The sequence below is a fragment of the Salminus brasiliensis genome, chromosome 19, assembly GCF_030463535.1.
Source record: "Salminus brasiliensis chromosome 19, fSalBra1.hap2, whole genome shotgun sequence".
NCBI lineage: Eukaryota > Metazoa > Chordata > Actinopteri > Characiformes > Bryconidae > Salminus > Salminus brasiliensis.
Genome location: NC_132896.1, coordinates 11,233,285 through 11,254,101, shown reverse-complemented (window position 1 = coordinate 11,254,101; position 20,817 = coordinate 11,233,285). Strand labels below are relative to the sequence as shown.

The window sequence follows — 20,817 nt, the reverse complement described above, 5'->3', positions numbered from 1 at the left end:
CTACTTTTTGAAAATGTGGATGCCGGAATGCCAAAACTGGTCAACATGCCGATCCCTAATTGATTGTTTTTGCATATTTCTACATATAAATTGAATGCCATCAAACTGAAGTGGAGAACCAGGTTGCCATTTGGTTCAAGATGAGAACTGGGTCGTTGTCGGGTGGAAGTTTGGAATTCCTATATCCACGCATGTCCCTCTTCAAGCATACTATATTCATAAGGCAGTGGCAAGACACACAAAATACAGTCTCGAAGAAAAAGAAATATATAACTTACCTGTCAGGCCACATCAGGCTGAATCTATGAGTTTAGACTGAATGTGACTGACAGGACCCATTTCAGAATGTGGCAGATGGGCACTTTGACGGCCTAGTATTTTTTTTTTTCTCTTTTTTTTTTTTTTTTTTTTTTTGCTATTAAAAGGATATTCAATCTGGCTTTGATGGTTTGTGCCCGAAACTGCACCTTATCGTGATTTCAGGTAGACCACTCAAATAGAAAGCTTTCATTGCTTGAAGCCACATCAAAAATAATTGTTTTGATTCGTCCTGGACTTTATTTGGCAGTGGAATTAATTGGAAATGGTCCTGGGGAGCAATAAAAAATGCTGTTTTATTCTTCTGTGGATATGTTTACTAAAGTGCTCCGTAGTTCCTTGCCTTGCAGATTTTTTAATTTCCACTATATCAGTCACATGCCAACCTCCCCTCCAAACCCCCCTACTCCTTTTTCTTTTTTGGCTTGGAATGATAAATGTACAGTATGGGCCTTTGATTGTATGGCCAAGACAGCCGCTAAATTATACCGCTCAGTCTGGGGGCCTGGAGTTGCCTAAGGCTCTGAAATTGCTAATGATCAGCTGTGGAGAGGCGCTTTGATAGCAGTGCCTGGGGACTCCAGAGCAGATCCGCTGTTGTGTGTTGAGAAAGCTCACTACGCACTGGGAAACTTGCTCCATTTCTCTTGCTAAAATTGGGGAAGGATGAAGGGTAGATGTGGGGGCATGTCTGAGACAGAAGCAATGGTAAAAAAACCAACAACCTAACAGAATAAGACTGAGCTTCATCACCCAGCCCAATCCAAATACAAGCAGGCTGCTTTTACCAGGCCTACTACCAAACCTGGCTGACAGCTACCCTGGTCATTTGACTAAACCTGGAATCTGGTTTTCTGGGAATGTTTGGGGGTAAACCAGGCTACATCGAGGCCCGTTACATGCTTTATTTTTTCCCCAGCTGTCATCTCCTCTTGTCATATTATGCGGTGCCAACAGCGATGGGATCCGGGGAGAGTTGAGTGTTTCTTTTTTTCTCCTCTCTCGCTTTTTTTCCCTTTTCCTTTATTTCTCCAAGATCAAAAACAGTGGGGGTCACATGATCATAAGCATCTGATAATCCTTGAAATACAGGCTCACTTTAATCCTGCTGAGAGAAATGCTGAAAAATACTGCCCCCCCCACGCACACACACACACACACACACACACACACACACACACAACCACCACCCGTTTCTCTTGAAATTAACCGACGTCTGTTGTAAACAGAGGTGACAAAACAAGGAGCAAGTTGATGGGAATGCGACTTATTTAATGTTCGGCACTCTTGAGTGGCAGCCAGGAAGTGGGACGCACAAAGCCTCCCAGTGTGTGAGGAGAATGTTACTGGGGCCCGGGCAGAGTCCCAGTGCCGGCAGTGCCAGGAAAGGCCCATGCTCGCTCGCTCTAGCCCAGAGTGAATGGCCTTCTTGTTTGTGGTTTTTTAAAAGGGGCCTCGTCTGAGAGGGCGCTGAGTCGGCTCCACCTGGTGCGTATTGGAGAAGACAAGTTAATGTAACTGTGTTCACACCTCCTCCAAGAGATGGCAAGAGATGGCTTCTAGGGTGGGAAAAAAAGAAAGTAAGAAATAAAAAGCTGCTCTGCTGCTCATTTGTGCCAGTTTTCAACCTCAAGCTTTTGTCTCAGCTCATCTTGGACCACTTCTTTTTCTTCTTTGTTATCTCGCCAGGGTTTGCTAAGAGAAAGAACACAGTTGTTTATGTCTTCTTTCAAGATGTCTCGGAAATACTAGTGCTTTTTTCTCCTTCTTCTTTTTCGTCTTCTTCGGCTTTACCAGCAACATAGAGCATTACCATTGCATGACAAATTGATTAGCTCATTTGTCATTACTGTAGTCGTGTAGACGGTCTACACTGTGACTGTTGTCATTTTTCTTCCGATTTCATAATGAATCTCACGCGCGGCTCGATTGCATTAGCCCGGGTGATAAAATATTCATGCATTACATTTAAGCTTCTCTAAAACAGAAACAAATGAACATGTTTTCTATGAACAGCTTTGTTTTGCTCTGTTAAGAGAATGAAATGTGATTTTTAATGCTGTTAATCCCTTTAAAAACACATAGCAAACTCATTACCGCCCGAGGAGAGGCCTGTGTATGTGCGTTTGTGTGTTTCTGAGTGTGTGTATGTGTGCTTGTAGAGCATATTTGTGTGTTTAGCTGGATGCGTGAACAGGAGGGAATTAGCTTTGTTAGCTACCATGACAAAAAAGGGACATGATTGCAAATTTGATAGTCAGGTAAGAAGAAGAAGAAGAGCACATCTAAGAAAATCATATATTTCATTTTAATATGCAAGGAGAATTTCCTCGAGGGGTCTCAAACTTAGATTGCCTGGATGCCAATTACAGCGTTTTGCTTCTTTTTTTTTTTTATTGGGACGATGGGGTTGATGGGGTTTGGTAGGCCCCATACCTCTGAAAGCTATGAATACATTTGGAAAACAAACACAACAGGTAAAGCAACACCTTGAGGACATTTCTCCTAAGAACTGTGCTTTCAGATCAGCTTCGTTTACACAGAAGTTTCAGATAATGTGGAAAAAGAAAAAAAAACACTAACAAGTGTTTCAGATATTAAAGAACATTTTTAATCAGACACCTAGTATGTTGAACCCTCTGAGAGCTCTGTGGTTTCTCAGAAATTAGCATAGAACTAAAGTAACCGACTTTGATTGCGCAGTCTGAAGTGCTAGCCCAAGCATATAATTTGGTTCCCCTTTCTGGCTTACTTCTATACGTCCCGTGAACCTCATGCAATGTGCTTCTGTTAATGAGAGAATTTTTTAGCTTTTATTTTATTCATTTGTTTCTCATGCAGCATTACTTCAAAATCAATATAACGGGGGAGTTGCTTTGGTAATATGAGAACTGCTTGGCCAACTCCAGCTACTGTAGAGATTCTAAGGTTCTGCAGAGATTTCTTTCTCTTTTTTCGGGGCCAGATGTGATTGTTCTAGCAATTCGGGCCCATGGCATGTACCTGTCTCTAACTCTGGCTTATTACAAAGCCTTAATTGAGACTTTTCTCAGCACTCCAGCGCTGCCTCAAAGAAGGGGCTTCACACTGCTTAGCAAATGAGCACGCCAGGAGCAGGGAGCCTCCATGTCCTGGTGCACTTGTGGGAAGCTGTCATTTCCAACAGCAGCACCCCCCCTTTGTAGCCGTGGCACACACTGAGCATCAGTCAGCTTCAGCACAGCTGACAAAGACATTACGATTCCATTCAGTCTATCTCTGTGGAATTTATTAAAAGAGCATTGTCCAAGGAAGAGCCGGTCTAGTACATACACATTTGTCAGCTCAGAACATTACTAACTGTAGATGATTTTAACCGCTTAAACCCCTTAGACTGATTAAACCCCTTATTTTCTTATGGCTTATCATGCGGCCATAAGATTTCAGTAACTAGCATGAAGTAACATTTGGCAACGATGAAACTAAAGCCCTGTAAGAGCTGGATTAGTTTTGCCTGGGGAGATGCTGTAATGTAAGTGATTATCAGCTAGATCTCGTTTAAGTCGCTCTAGTGGTATTTTAAGACAAAACACAACAGGCTGAAATGACGATTTTGGTCCCATCAACTGGACAAATTGCATCTACACTCTTTAACTGATGCCATAAAACAACCAAATTTGGTTCAATAAAGAACCAGGCTTGTAAAATAAATGTGTGAGTGTGAAGAACCTTTTAAAAAACATTTGATGTAAACAAATCTTCTCTATGATGTCGCTTAAAGCCCCCTTTTTTAAAACTGTAAATATACACATGTCAAAACTCAGACACTTTATTTGGAGAGGTACTTTGTAGATGGTTAATAAACTCTCAACAGAGTAACAGTAATAAGTAGACTTAACATATTACTACCATTAAACATAACCTGACCCAGCCTTACCCAAAACCTAACCCTAACCATCATACTAGCCCTGATCCTAATCTTAACCTCTACCCAAAAACTAACCCTAACTATCATATTAGCCCTGATCGTAATCTTAACCTTTACCCAAAACCTAACCCTAACCATCATACTAGCCCTGATCCTAATCTTATCCTTAACCTTAACCCAAAACCTAACCCTAACCATCATATTGGCCCTAATCCTTACCTTAACCTCAACCTCAGCTCAAGACTTAATTCTATTTCTCATCCTGGCCCTAAACTTAACCTCAGTTTCAACCCCACTTCTAATCCTAACCATCATCCTTGCCATAACCCTAACCTGAACCGCAACCCAAAACCTAATCCTAACCTAACCCTAAACCCTAACCTCAACCGAAGCAGCAGCAGTGAAGAAAACACTGAGGTTAATATCTTGAAGATGTTCTGATTATGTATTACTGACATTAGGTAGATTTACTGATGATATGTTCTATCAAGTAGACTTAACATGTTACTACTATTAAACATAACCTGACCCAACCTTACCCAAAACCTAACCATAACCATCATACTGGCCCTGATCCTAATCTTAACCTCAACGCAAAACCTAACCCGAACCACCATACTAGCCCTGATCCTAATCTTAACCTTAACCTCAACCCAAAACATAACCCTAACCATCATACTGGCCCTGATCCTAATCTTAACCTCAACTCAAAACCTAACCCAAACCACCATACTAGCCCTGATCCTAATCTTAACCTCAACTCAAAACCTAACCCGAACCACCATACTAGCCCTGATCCTAATCTTAACCTTAACCTCAACCCAAAACCTAACCCTAACCATCATACTCGCCCTGATCCTAATCTTAACCTTAACCTCAACCCAAAACCAAACTCTAACCATCGTACTGGCCCTGATCCTAATCTTAACCTTAATCTCAACCCAAAACCTAACCCTAACCATCATACTGGCCCTGATCCTAATCTTAACCTTAATCTCAACCCAAAATTTACTTCTATTCCTCATCCTGGTCCTAATCCTAACCTCAACGTCAATTAATCTCAAAATCTAATCCTAATCCTCATCCTGGCCCCTTAATCTTAACCCCAACCTCAATCCAACTTCTAATCCTAACTCTCATTCCTTGCCATAACCCTAACCTTAACCTAAAACCCAACCCCTAACCCTAATACTGGCCATTATCATAACCTTAAATGCAACCCAAAACCTAATCCTAATCATCATCCTGGCCCTAACCCTGACCTTAACCTAACCCTAGCCCCACTCTGGCCCATTAATCTCAGCCTAATCCAGTTTAGCTCCAGTTCCAGACTGGTGTTAGTAGCAGGTCTGTAACGGCTTGTTGAGGATGTAGAGATGGTCTATATTAGACCTGATCAGTGATTCCTCAGGTAAACATCTAGAAACTCTGCAAATCTGCAGAATTTTACAGATTATGTATTTTAGGTGTATCTGAATGTAGTCAGATGCTTCTTCTTCTGACGTGTGTTTGATGTGTTACTGAGAGTCTGATGAGTGTTTATTTCATCTAAAAAGGATCCCTCTAAATAAAGTGTCACCAGAAATAGTGTTTTGTCAAGTCTATCAATCTTTTCTGGCCTGGGAGCATACCAGCCTTAAACCACACAACAATTTTTCAAACGATTTTACTTCTGCAGACACATTTCCAACGTTGGAATAAAATCTTGTCATCTCAATTGATCTGTGTAAGGTTGTCAGGATAACTGTCTCACATTTTTTAATAATAATAATATTTTTAATATTATTACATGTTTAATATATCACATGCCACAATGGCATCTGTGGCTTCTGTTTCTGTATTTAGAAAAAAAAACCTGCTCACAGAATTGTGTTTATGAAATTAAACCTCCTTGGATTTACTAAAATTTTGCACTACAAAATGAATCCTTTAGAAAAAGTATTGAGTTATGGATTAAACAATAGCAGAATATTCCAACTATTCTAAAATCCGTTCTCTAAAGTGTAATAACAATTTAATAACAATTTCAGCTTTAATAATCAAAAAGCTTGATTTTTGTGTAAAAAAAAAAAAAAATATATATATATATATATATATATATATATATATAAATATATAATCATGAGAAGTCTAGTGCATTTTTAATGAAACTTATCTGCATGTCTAAGTGTAGTGTCTCACAGTAATAACACTTTCTAATAGAGACAGCCAAGGAGAGTGTTGCTATTGTTGTTGAGTGTGCTAATCTGGTGTTATTCTGGAGATAATCTACAGATACATTATTCAGTCTTGAGTGTTTACTGAAGTAAAGATATAATAGTAGAAAGAAATACTAAGTCAAGTAATAGCCTAGCACTCAGCATGAGTGGAATTCTGAAAGTATGGCTACACTGGAACTGAAAAGAGTATAAGTTAGAGTATTATAATTTGAGACTTTTCAGAGAAGTAGAGTGCCTTCATAAATCAAGTCAATTTAAGTAAACAACTGTGCAATTATTAGAGTGGGGAATTGAGTGTGGGCCCACATATGGGCTCTTAGGTTTGAGGTGGTATTGTATTTGGAGTACTCAGCCTGTTTACTTGATTACATGTAGAACCTTTGGCACTGCATGAATAATGGAGTGAGCTGACAAGAATATACAATGCCATCATGCTCCCTCCACCCCAAAAAAAAAAAAAAAAAAAAAAAAAAAAAAAAAATATATATATATATATATATATATATATATATATATATATATATATATATTCAACTCCAACACATTTCTGCCTTTCTCACCACCGTTAACAGCTCTTCGAAATAACAACCGACTGCTGGAGATGTCAGCTTTGACCCGCCTAGTTGAAATTTGCATCGCCCAAGCTTTTCAGTGCAGCATATAATTTCACTGCATATCAGACAGAGGGCATGGCACTGAACACACCAGGTCAGCACTGGCTCTGATAATGGTGCCTGTGTACCTGCAGCTAAATGAAACCTCAGTGTGTGTGTGTGTGTGTGTGTTCATGCCTGACTATATGTGTGTAAGTGTGTGTGTGTGTGTGTGTGTGTGTGTGTGTGTGTGCTTTGCCCGTGTCATATTTTAATGGGATCATGTATTATTTAAACATATAGAACAAGTTTAATGCGCTCCGCTCACCATACCTGTCATATGGAGTAATTACCCATGGGGTGCTCAAAAAATATGCAGTGGAAATGTAACACATTATCATGAATTCTTCCACCAGAGAGATTTCAGTGTCAGTGATGAGGATCATAATCATAATCCAGCAGCACTTTATTAGTGAATCGTAAAAAGAAAAGGACGGCCCTATAAATGCAATATCTCGCAGCAAAGGAGTTGAAATCTGGAAAAAAGTGACGCACTAAGTTTACTTGATGCATCATTTCTGCCTGAATACAGTGTATTACATCAACACATGTACTGCTGCACAATATGTTTTATTTTTATGGTCACTGTGATATGAGTTCCCGTGGTAGATACCTGGCTAACAGCTGCAATAACAGCATGGAAATGTAGCATTTGAATCCCAAACTAGCGCTTTCCAGCTCCAGGTTTAAAGGAATAGTTTGTTGTGAAATCAAATTGACATGATTTATTACATACCCCAGTCAATCTGTCAGGAAATGTTTCATATCTGAGATTAGCTTCTTTAGTTTAGAACAGGAGGTACTAAGCTACTAAGATAACAAACACTGGACCCACACTGTCACCAATTTCATTTCTTCATAAATACATGCCTCAAAATATATCTGGTCCTCTACCAGTATTGGGTTTCCTTTTTTACATTTGGCCTTGGCTGAGCCATTAGCCCTACCCATGGCTTAGCCCTACCCATAGCTCCAGCCACGTCCATTAAGTCACTCTTAAAAAGAGAACTGTGGACGCTTCTGTATTAAACAACCACAGAGCAGTCTCAAACCTACCTATCAACTCAGTATGTTTTAAATATAATTTTAATGGGCAGTTGCGCAGACATGTTCTTGTCAGGTTCTTCGACCCCACCACCGCACTGAGACTGCTCTCACAAAGGTATTAAATGACATACGCCTGAATACTGACTCTGGTAAAATCTCAGTTCTGGTATTACTAGATCCTAGTGCAGCATGTGACACTGTAGATCACAGAATACTAGACAGGCTGGAAAATTGCGCAGGACTTTCTGGAACAGTCCTTAAATGATTCAGGTCTTACCGAGAAGGCCGAAGTAACTTTGTCACTGTTGGCAGTTATGAATCTCGGACGATGGCTATGACATGCAGAATCCCCCAAAGATCAGTTCTCAGGCCCCTTTTGTTTAATCTCAATGCTTCCTTTTAGGCCACATTCTTCAGAAGAGCAACACTGAGTACCACAGTTATGCTGATGATACACAGATGGCTCTCTTACCAGATAATTACAGAGCAAAAGACTCACTGTATCAGTGAACAGAACACATATATAATTGGACGAAGCAAAAATCCTTCAACACAACAAGGACAAAACAGATTATCATGTTTGGAAACAAGAACATAAGACTTAGTGCACGTTACATCATTAGCCGTAGCGATAGCTGCTATTCTTCAGGCTGACACATTGTGCTGCATTTCCAGATATTAAGACATAATTTATCATCCATCATTTATCATCTATGATAGTCATTTATCAAACACTGCATTTTATGTCCATATCGAGCAGCCCTACTAAAAGTAAGCCAACTGAAAGACCAGACTGGGCTCACAGTAATATGTTTTATTCATGTGGATATGAATTTTTGGATTATTTGCTTAAAGTAAATTCAATGCACTACCTTCAGTGTACCCACTCTAAAGCACCACTTCGAGCCAAACGTTGTGCAGGCGCAGAGCAGGCCCAGGTCACTGCGAATGATGCTGACAGCGGCTCTCTTAAATAAACACGTCCTCTGAGCTGCCCTTGCGAGCCAGGGAAGGTGTACGTTATTAGCCTCGCCTTCTTGCCTACCTATGTCAGCGCTGCTCGGGTTACAATATCAGGTATTGTTTAAAACACACTCATTAAAAGGGAAAGCTGCTGCCTCGGGGAAACATATGGAGAAGCGGAGGTGGCAGGCAGTAATTGGTCAGCTGCATAGAAATTAATAAGCCGGATTATCATTCCTGTGCTTTCTCAGAGTCTGGACCATCGCAGACGCAGGGACAAAAAGCCCCTTGTTGAGTGTGGTCTATTGAGGACTGCTGTGGAGGGCCTTTTTTTATGAGGCTGTGGGTGTGAAGCGAAGTTCCCCCACACTTCACGCTGACTCCTCTAAGTGGTAATGAAATATAGATGCTGAAGCCCGGACAGTTCAATGTTTCATCTCTCTTGGTGATACCATAAGGAAGCCATTAATAGTGTCAAGGTGCATTAGTTGTACCACAGGAAGATAATTGGATATGAGGAAATGACTGGCGGCACCTGCTTGGAATCAACTGGGTCTCCCAGAGGTAGTTGTGGCGGAGAAGTTTATGGGGCCCTGGTTCCCCACCGTGAGTGCCTCTGCTCTACAACCCCTTCCACACACATTAGGTCACCTTAAAGATGGCGGCTTTTCCCTCTGTTGCCTTTGTCGCTGTGCAGAGGCCTTGCATCCTACATAATCACAAACAGCAGGACCATCTGTTGTTGCCTTGTTGGCTTACCTAAGCGTAACCTTTTTAGCGTCGTATTTCATGTATCTGTCTGATGTTGAAGCGTATTTACAAAATGGTAATTGCCTAATGAATTCCTGTTTCGGACTTGGTGCATATGTTGTACGGAAATGTTGTAATTATTAGTGGAGTCATTCATGTGGGAGGAAAAAGAGGGGAAGCAGTGAATGGCTCTCTGTAACTATCACTTAAGGGTTTATTCCACCTCCAGAGATTAATGATCTTAACCTTTACTCGCTCTCTTGGCTTCCTTGATTCTTTAGAATTAGTGTGTAGGCAATAGGTCAACTTGCTTCTTCTAAACACAGCATCGTGTTACACACACTTCATCACAACACTTTCATGTTTTTAGCACCAGCCTAAACTGACATGCTTTTTTCCCCCCTCTTTCTCAGAACCAGAGCCAGACTCCAGACAAGACATTTCCTGCAGTCCCTGCCACTTGCCCCCATAAGGTGAGTCATTACCCTACTCATTTCTCTATTTATATGTAAACTGTATCTTTTCAGTGCGTCCCACCAATGAGAAATGTTTACGTGCTACATCGCCGACCATGCCTTGGTAATCGTAAAGGGAGTAATTAGCATGCTTGTCTGCATTCGCCTTTGCTTTTTGCTCTGATCTTCATCTGATCTTCAATCATTTCTTAATTGAACCTCTTGCTAAGGATGCTGGATATTTCTTCTCTCTCTGCAGTTGCTCATGCTCTTGGAAGTGACTTTGCTAGTGAAGTGGGGTTTTCTTTCTTTTTAATCTGTTACCTCAGATATGTCCTCCTCAGCAGTGTCTTATCTGCAGCTCGCGTTGAAAATAAGATTCTGAACTGTACCATTCCTCTATTTCCGCAAGCTTACAAGCGACGGAATTATCAGTGATTTCATGCATTCTGGTTTGGGATTCAGCAAAACAGAAATAACAATCAGTTACATTCTCATTATTGAGAAGAGTAGAAATAATAACACATTCAGTTTCTCTCTCTTTTCTTCCGGTAATTCCAGCTCCTTTGGCTATGTGTGTTTTTCTTTTTTTTCCTTTTCGCAACTTCATCGCGAAAATATTCTTCAGCTCTTTGCCTTGTCTGCATGTGAACGTGCTAATGTGTTACATTGCGAAACCTCACACTATTTTCAGAGCCTGCTAACCCCAAATGTGTCAAAATGCTCATGTCCTTTTCTGGTTGACTAGCAGGGTCAAGAGTAAAGACTCTGCTGGAGTTGCCCGAAAAATGGGGAAGGAAAGTGGCATGTCTGACAGGCTGTCACCGAATGGTCAAACTCCAACTCTGTCTTATGTGGACTGCCTTAATGCACTGACCGCCATCTTTAGTCGCTGGGAGGTTGCCACAGCGAGCCGCCAACTATTTATATCCTCGCGCATTACTCGAAATGACACTGGCGCTCGCTTCAGTGCAATATGAAAAAAAAAAGAAAAAGGCAATCAGCTTTGTCCTGAGTTGCTTGACACGGAAGCAGGCTCTAATTGCTGGCCTGTCCTTCACGTGGGCATGTGCTGCGCCTGCCGAGATCACCTCTAATGACACCTTCGTACAGTGCTGATGCGCTATGAGTCAACTGCGGGCCGCCCGGGTCCGTGTATGTTGTCCTTGAAATATGGGCAGCGCTGCAATTCCCATGTTGCTGTCAGCTCCCCTTGGAACGACTGCGCCGGACTGAGGTAATGAAGGGATGCCACAGATTTGCGACGGCGTTAACGGTTTCCCCGTGACCAGCGGAACATAATCTCTGTCTCGTCGCTTTCCATTAGCGTCTGTGATCTGCACAAACCAATATGCAAAGAAAGCAATGGAGCGGTGGAGTAATTTGGTGTGTCACTCAGCCCGGAATGAAAGTATAATGGCTAAATGGTCGGATATGATTTATATAATAGGAATGTCTTATTATGTGGCACTAAGACCATTCCTATTTTCTTCCTCGGTATTGTATGCATCCTCGATGAAAGGGAGCTAATGAACAGAGAGCCTTTAAAAGCGTGGTGATTATATAAAACGGGAGTAGGGGAAAGGAGGATAGAGAGCGAGAGAGGCAGGAAGAGATAGAGGAGAGCGAGAGTTACCCTGGAGAGAGAGGAGAGAGATAGAGAGGGAGAGAGAGCAAGGCAAAGCAACGGGGGAGAGAGAGAGAGAGAGAGAGAGAGAGAGAGAGAGAGTCAGGAAGAGGGAAGCAGAGAGGGGGTGGAGACAACACTAAGTATACATAATTGCTGCTTGACACATTGGCCAAATTCTGCTGTGCCAGTATTGCAGTGAAGATGATTAACGGCTGTCTGTGTGGGTGGGCAACTTGGTCACCCAGGGCCTTCGGTTTCCATAGCGATTGTACTCCAAAGGCTATACATTAGATTGTGAGAAGTCCCAGAGGCTCAAGCATTGTTAAATTACACAATAATATCTTACATTATGCGCTCCGTCCTCTCTTCGGTAATTCATTCTCGACAACGCTATCCGCAGCAGGGTCAGTGGTGGAAGTGGAGAGACTCCCAATTTCGGCCCTTCCATTGGAACGTGAAGCATGGCACACCTCGGTGCTTAGCTCTGATGAAGTGCTCCCGACTTGAGGGAAGCGATCATTTGTCCTACATTAGAACAAGCACGTCTCTCCAGGAGATTCAGCTGATGACCCCACCCGATATTCCGGCCCTTTTTGAACTCTCTATCCGGTAGCGCACGGTTGTACAATAATGGACCGGAGTTGATTCGTGACCCCTCACCCCACAATACCCCCTCCTATCTCTTTCGGCACACATGTGACCACTGACAACTTGCCAAAGTTTACCCACAATGGTCTGGAATAGACTTTTACTGGGGCTGTAACTTTTTAGCAATCGTCCCCTAGATCTAGACTCAGAGTTTCAGTGAAAATAGGTAGACAGAGACATTTGTGTTGGACAGCCAATACACTATGTGAACACTGTGCCACGGGAATGCTATATGACTGCAGGTAGCAGGATCAATGAGCTATGTATCGGTATCAGCCCAAATTTGGTGCCGTCCAATATTTCTCTAACTTAACCAATCCTGAGAGCTGCTAAGTGTTGTAAAATCTATATTTCGCAAGTCCCCTCAATCACAGGATCCTGCTCTTCCTCGTTTAAATGCTAGATGGAAATACAGAAAACCTTAAGCGGATGTTGCTGCATATTTCAAAGAAACCATGCCATTAGTCTGGCAGTGTTTAACCATATCTGACTCAGCCTCAGTTAAAGCTACTTGTAAAATGTGTATAGGAATAATGTGCCTCATGGGAGAAGAAGAATAAGACACTCCAGAGTACATCACTCATCCCAGTACAGTGAGTATCAGACAAACACAATAAAAGCATAAAGGCCTAATTGTCATATTACAGTGTCATAGAATATGACAATGGCAATGCATTGAGCATGGCCACATATTTGAAGTGATTCACTTTGCTGGGTTTGTGGCAAGCAAGGTTATATATGCCTCAGAAACCAAGATATGTTCCAAACTGTGAATGTTGTGATTCATTACACCCCTAGCGTGCAGGCTTAACCTCACTGTTGCCGTGGAATAGGAGTGCAGGAAGTGCGTAGCTCTGGCCCCCATGTTGGGCCCACAAATCAGATGGCAGATGGAGCAGGATTTGACCCCTCCCTTCCCGTGTGTGGTGCATGCTGAACCCTGGCATCAGCACCCATCCATGTTTGGTGAGATCAACGTAAAACACCCCCCCATGCCCAAACAAACACAGGGACATTTCTTCTTGTGCAGGCCATTGTGGGACTCTCCATAATGTCTAATGCTTTTTGTTTCTTCCTCCCCTTTGAAATCTGCACCACATGACTGTGCACTGTTGCACTCCCTTTCTCCCTCTCGCTGTCCGTCTCAGTCTCTCAGGCTCAAAAACGCAGCGTTTTGGACGAGGGGCGAGCCGGTAGTGAATAAGCACATCTTAATAATGATTCATACGAGATAATAAATGGAAATCCCTCCAGCGCCTAAACAACAGGACTAGTCATGCAGCAATTAAGCTACGTGGCATGTAAAATTCAAGGCAGCAGGCTGTGGGTTACGAAGGAGTGGTGGGCGGGGGGGTCTGCTTGCATACGCCATTCAGAGCGAGTAGGCGTGATCCTGGAAGACAAGCAGCAAAATGCTTTCCTCTACACCACAGTCCCCAATCGTGGTGCCTGGGGATGCTTTGGCAGACATCTTCAAGACAAACATGTAGCCGAGCTGGAAAAAATCACAATCCGAAAGGTCAGTTGTGACCTGTGGGTGCGGGGCTGCACTGAGCCTGTCACCGGAGCGCACGGCATGTCCATGTCAAACAGAGAAAAGGTACACCATGCTGCCAGTCAGCCTCTGCCATACAGCAGCTTGTGTTGTGTGGGGGTGTTTATGTGGTATTGTGTCCGTGTGTGGTTTATTGGACGTCTGTAATTAATGAAGTTATGTAATTATGACGGACTCACATAGAAGACGTGAAGAAATGTGGCCTAAATTGAAATAAATGACTCACATGTACGGCAGTGGGAGTTGGAATGGGTCACATATCGGCCCTGTTAAATGCATCGACGTAGCGACTCAACATAGCGAGTTGACGGCAGGCCTTGGCCGCTGTCACATTTCGTAACCAAATTGGCCGGCAAGTTAGCAAGCTAACATGTTGAGTCTGGACAGATGTTTTCTTTTGATTTGGATGTAAGCAAGCAGTTGCCATAGCGAGGCAGTTACTAAATGAAAGCATCTCTCAGGGAAAGCACATTAAAGTGGCTTTGTTTATACAAGTTGCTTGCTGGATGCTTTCCAGCCTGTAGTCATGTCGCCATGGAAATATTGCTGATCATAGTAACTTCCTACAGCAGCCATATTTGATGTGCTAGCCCAGACAAAAAGTGCAGTGTACTCATGTGGTGGGATGCTCATTCTAATTCTGAGGCAGTTCACTTATTCATTTGTTAAAGGTGCCAAATGATGCCCTTACTGAGCATTTTAAGTAGTCCTCTGATGAATAAAAAGTAGAAATGTGCCTTTATTTAAGGTGTAAAATGCCTAGGTGCTGTATTACAAGCCTATTTACAACCCTGTTATGTTGCCTCACAATGAAACACACTGATTTTCTTGTATGGTGGGCTAATAAAAAAAAATATATATTGGCTGGTTTACAGCACAGGCATAGTTTTTACACTATAACATAAACAATAAAAAATTATTCTCTTGACCCACTGTGATATTAGCAAACTGGAGAGAATGCAGCCAGGTTAGCATTTAGCCTTGCCCTGACTTGCTTTCTCAGGTTTGGCTGTTACGAATCTGTATCTATATATATATATATATATATATATATATATATATATATATATATATATATAAGTTTAAGCTCCTCTTGAGGGCTGCGGCTTTTCCTAATTTCCTAATTAATTTCTAGTTAATTGAACCAGTTGAACCAACTGGTTCACGTAGCAACCTGTATTTCTATAAGAAGAGAAGAGTAGAGTCTAGTACTGCTCTCAACAACACCATATTCTCCCAAAGTGGCCACTGCATTGTACTTTAGTTGTGCAAGGGCTTTCACTAGCGAGCTTTGGGGTTTTGGAATTTTTCCAGCCCTGTTTTGGTTCCGCTGGATTTTCTGCTGGACAACAGTGTTTGATGTTTTTGGTGTGTCACTTCCCCTTTACTGAACTCTCATTATTCAACCATGTCAAGATAAGTCTGTTTTCTATTCTAGGGCATCTTTAAAGACACATTTCTAAAATATACCTTGAAGATGGGTCAGTGTGCCTCATCTGCACATAACATGAACATTAGCCAAGCTGGCTTCCTCATATTGGTCTATATTATTTACTACCTAGAATATATTATGTGTTATTATATGCGCGTAACATTGTATGTTTTTTTTTTTACTTAAGAATTTTCCCCAGAATATGTTGGCTTTTGCCATCCGATTGCAGCCTCCCCATCTTTTTTTTCGGCTTTTGCTGTAGTCTCTCTTCTCTTGTTAATTACACGTAAAGTGTTAATGTGGTGTCGGTCCCTTTACACTTTAATTGGCACAGGTTTTTTTTTTCTTCTTCTTCTTTACAGCCATATTAAAGCCGAGCCTACGCACGGTGCACTGCATTTATAGACTTGCCCCTTCGGAAGGTCCTTCAGTTTGACCCTGCTAATGACGAGATGAAAGGAATGCTAACCCCTGGAATTACAGCCGTAAACCCACTCGGATTGGGTGATTTATTGCATTAGTACAAGATTAATTTGTCTCATTCTTCATACATATTCCAATATTAATCAGCTGGACTTTGTAGATGGCAGACCAGCCATGACACGTTTCCCCCCGTTTCCTCATGCCACCTCAGACTGCCTGGATGTCTCTGAAGCCACAGCATGGTTCTGCCTCTCTTTAGTTAAACCAATCAGGGATTTCAATGTCTCCTGTCCAATCAATTAAGCCCAAATCAGTGCGTGGCCCTTTGATATGGAATCATTTGTCAAATGAGTGCGCTTGGCAGAGTGCAGGTAGCCCAGAGTCAGGGGCGCGCAAGTGCTATCCACCTGGAAATCTGTTTGTTCAGATGGGCCTTCCTCGTGTCCTCCATCCTGTTAATGGGGTGTCATTGCGCTCGCTGGATTTGCCTCGGCTAGGGTCCATAGGCTTTTTTTCCGTGCATTAGCCTCTGTGCTGCGCAGCTTAACCTCTTAATTTTTTGAAAGCTCTTGCTCTGAAAAAGCATGATATTATTTCACACTACGCCGGCCATTAGGATTCAAATGATTGGCTCTATGCTGTTGCGTACTTATTGCATTTAATGCCACTCGATACTACAAGCTACCTTTAGCATAACATCAGAGCATTAACCGTAATCTCATCTGCGCGCCATTATTGGATAATTTGTGGTGGGAGGTGAGAGAATCTGGCATTACCTAGGCATAGGTAATTGCTGATTGTGTTGGATGCGGAAGAGGACAGGCTCCGAGGGGTTATTAAGATGAACTCTCGCACCGTTTAATGATGCGCTCATCTTTCTTTGTTTCGGATGACTCTCCGAAGAACTCCTGAGGAAAAACTTCACCTAATTTCCTTCTAAAGTGCAGAGTCTAATTTAGACAGCGCTAGATGCAAAGTCTTGTTGTCTTTCTTTTCTTGCGTATTCGTTTGAGCCGGATTAAATAAAACCCTTCAAATGCTCGAATTCCTTTAAGCGAAGAAATAAGATATTGCTTTTAATTACGACATTCATGAGCGCATGGCATTATTCGTCTTCTTTACTATGCGGCTCTTTTTCAAGCAGTCCTTTATCCCCCTCATTATGCATCAATGCAAGGCGATGAGTTGACATCGGTGTCAGCTTTCTCCTCTTTGTACTGAGACAAGCTCTCTAGTCCTTGATGTACGTTCTGCAGGACTCACTCTATAGATGAGTTACTGCTCACAAACAGTACAAAGACTAGCTAAATGAAAAGAGACACATGCGTGGAGAAGATGAAGAAAAAGACATGGGGGCTGCATTGATTCAAAATGTAATTGAAGCAGGAGACAAGCAGATAACGCTCCAGTGATCACATTTCTATAATACATACCTGATACTCCATATTGACTGGGAAGATGCAGCACCGTCATGCCTCTCTCTCTCTCTCTCTCTCTCTCACTCTATCGCTCTCTCTGTTTCTCTCTGCATTCTCTCAGCTGGAGTGTTTATGTTTTCAATTACGGCAGGGAACGCTAGGTAAGCAACGTAGCTCATTTCTGTAGCTCCACTGTTGCTCTATCGTCATAATTTAAGGTAGCTCCCAACAACCAGGCCCGCAGACCACTATCAGGCTTCCTTTCGGCCCTTGAGTCGTCATGCAATTAATCAATCATTTGCACGTGTGATTTGTGCAGCTTGACATTCTATTATGCATCCCATTTCTTTGTTATGGCTTCCAAGGCAATTCCCATGTAGCCGGGAAGAAAAGGGCCCAAAAGGATCCTCTAGTACGCATTTACACTTATGAGGTATCCCCTATAACGTGCAGTTACAATCCGTCTTCAGAAGGCAGTGATTTTTTTTTCCCCTGGATGCCCGGTGAAATGCTAATGAGACTGACTCACAGACACCCCCCACTCTCCACCACCACCACGAACGGGGTGACGTCTCCTCCAGTGGGTGGTAGCGCGCAGGCTAACGTTCAGGAATCTCCCATAAGCTTAAAAGCAAATTAATGCCTCTCACCTTCATGCAACCTTTCCCTCCCTCGCCTCTTTATGCTATTATTCATGGGGACTCATGCTGCCAAGTTTGGAAATAATTTGTGTACTATTCTTAAATATGTCCCCAACCCCTTTTTCCTTTTCATTTTTTCCTTTTTTTCCCCGAGACGTGCCAGACGGAATAGAGGAGGAACTTGTTTGCACTAATATTTAATGCCAATTATTCTTTTCTCTTTTTTTGGAGTGGTGTAATTGCTTTGGTCTGGCTTATTAGAAAGAATTTATGATATTCTAAGATCTCTCTCCAGCCTTTGGACGGGAAATTTCCTTAGGAAAGGGCAGGAGGAAATTGCAGTGGTATGACAATCATTAAGAGGTTGTAGGAGTTGAGTTGAAAAAACAAAAAAAAATGATGACGGCATTGCAATGCCCAGAATTTTCCATTTGCTCTAAATATTTCAGTCTGGTATTTTCTTTTGGGTCTTGTAGAAGCTGCGCAGAAGGGAATGGAGTCTCGCCGTTCAAAGGCAAAAGGAATAAAACATCATAACTGCCCGGTGACCTCATTAGACTCGACGCCTCCGATCCGGAACAGATATTGCTTTGACTTTGTCATTGTTAACATTCCCTGTCCGACTGAAAGGTTGTGTGCGCTGGGCTGATAATAAGGAGTTAAGGAGATGTTTCTGCTACAGGTTCGAGCCTCTGAAGGGTCCACATGGGACCAACGCTTTACTGCCCCTGGAAGAGACAACATTACACTGATTATGAACACGGCAAGCTCTGGAAAGCTTCAGACGGCACTGAACTCTGAAGGCTCATAACACTGCGCGCAGAGAAACAACATATGTTGATGCGGTTAGTGGCAGCCAGAAAACAATGTGGGGTCTGGACTAGAGAGCACAGCCGAGTTTCTCCACGCTGCATACGCTTAAGCCATTGGCCACGTTTAGAGTCACGGGGCTGTTTTAATAGAGCATTTTCATGCACTGCCCTCCACCTCCCCAACGGCATTGCGTTATGATTCATAGGGTATTAATGGCTAGTCAGTGTTAATCAAAACACAAACAGAGAATGACTCAAATAAACCTTTATGTCCTAGTAAATTAATCGACCAAAAAGATCATCTTGTCCTTGGTGCTGTGCAGGCGCAAGATGTTGGATGCTGTTGTTCATAACATAGAAATACTTATACACATGATTTGTTTCATGATTTGTTTGGAGTGCTTTACCGTCTCCTCTTGTTTTAGTTCCTGTACCGGGACTCCAAACCTGTTTGAGGTAGAAAAAAACTAGAAAGAAAATAAGAAATGTGAACTGCACAGGAACAGCGACTTTCATTTGAAATCTCTGATACCGGTTAATAACTTCTGTCGTTATTGTTGTTATTGCTGTTAGGAACGTCCTGATTTTACACTCTGATCTGATCCGAGTCTCAAAATGCTGACTATCGGCTGATACTGATCTGATCCATTCCGATATTCTATAAGTAATACAGCCCCACAACTTAGGTAAGTAGTGGTAATAAACACTAGTAAAGATCAGTAGTAATAAACACTAGTAAAGATTAGTAGTAATAAACACTAATAAAGGTCAGTAGAAATAAACACTAGTAAAGAGCAGTAGTAATAAACACTAGTAAACAGCAGTAGTAATAAACACTAGTAAATAGCAGTAGTAACAAACACAAGTAAACAGCAGTAGTTAATAAACACTAGTAAACAGCAGTAGTAATAAACACTAGTAAAGAGCAGTAGTAATAAACACTAGTAAACAGCAGTAGTTAATAAACACTAGTAAACAGCAGTAGTAATAAACACTAGTAAAGAGCAGTAGTAATACACACTAGTAAACAGCAGTAGTAATAAACACTATTAAAGAGCAGTAGTAACAAACACTAGTAAAGAGCAGTAGTAATAAACACTAGTAAAGAGCAGTAGTTATAAACACTAGTAAACAGCAGTAGTTAATAAACACTAGTAAAGAGCAGTAGTTATAAACACTAGTAAACAGCAGTAGTAATAAACACTAGTAAAGAGCAGTAGTAATAAACACTAGTAAACAGCAGTAGTAATACACACTAGTAAACAGCAGTAGTAATAAACACTATTAAAGAGCAGTAGTAACAAACACTAGTAAAGAGCAGTAGTAATAAACACTAGTAAACAGCAGTAGTTATAAACACTAGTAAACAGCAGTAGTAATAAACACTAGTAAAGAGCATTAGTAATAAACACTAGTAAACAGCATTAGTAATAAACACTAGTAAAGAGCAGTAGTAATAAACACTAGTAAACAGCAGTAGTTATAAACACTATTAAAGAGCAGTAGTAACAAACACTAGTAAAGAGCAGTAGTAATAAACACTAGTAAAGAGCAGTAGTTATAAACACTAGTAAACAGCAGTAGTAATAAACACTAGTAAACAGCAGTAGTAATAAACACTAGTAAAGAGTAGTAGTAATAAACACTAGTAAACAGCAGTAGTAATAAACACTAGTAAAGAGCAGTAGTAATAAACACTAGTAAACAGCATTAGTAATAAACACTAGTAAAGAGCAGTAGTAATAAACACTAGTAAACAGCAGTAGTTAATAAACACTAGTAAACAGCAGTAGTAATAAACACTAGTAAAGAGCAGTAGTAATAAACACGAGTAAAGAGCAGTAGTTAATAAGCACTAGTAAAAAGCAGTAGTAATAAAAACTAGTAAACAGCAGTAGTAATAAACACTAGTAAACAGCAGTAGTTAATAAACACTAGTAAACAGC

General features: G+C 41.5%; 1 protein-coding gene across 1 annotated transcript in view; it reads left to right on the top strand.

Annotated features, from left to right (window-relative positions):
• The window catches only part of pcdh11 (protocadherin 11), a 210,819-nt gene that overhangs the window by 76,576 nt on the left and 113,426 nt on the right, over positions 1–20,817 (top strand). The window contains exon 4 of the mRNA XM_072663060.1: positions 10,271–10,330. Coding sequence (XP_072519161.1) covers positions 10,271–10,330 — 60 coding nt within the window. The remainder of the gene's footprint in view (positions 1–10,270; positions 10,331–20,817) is intronic.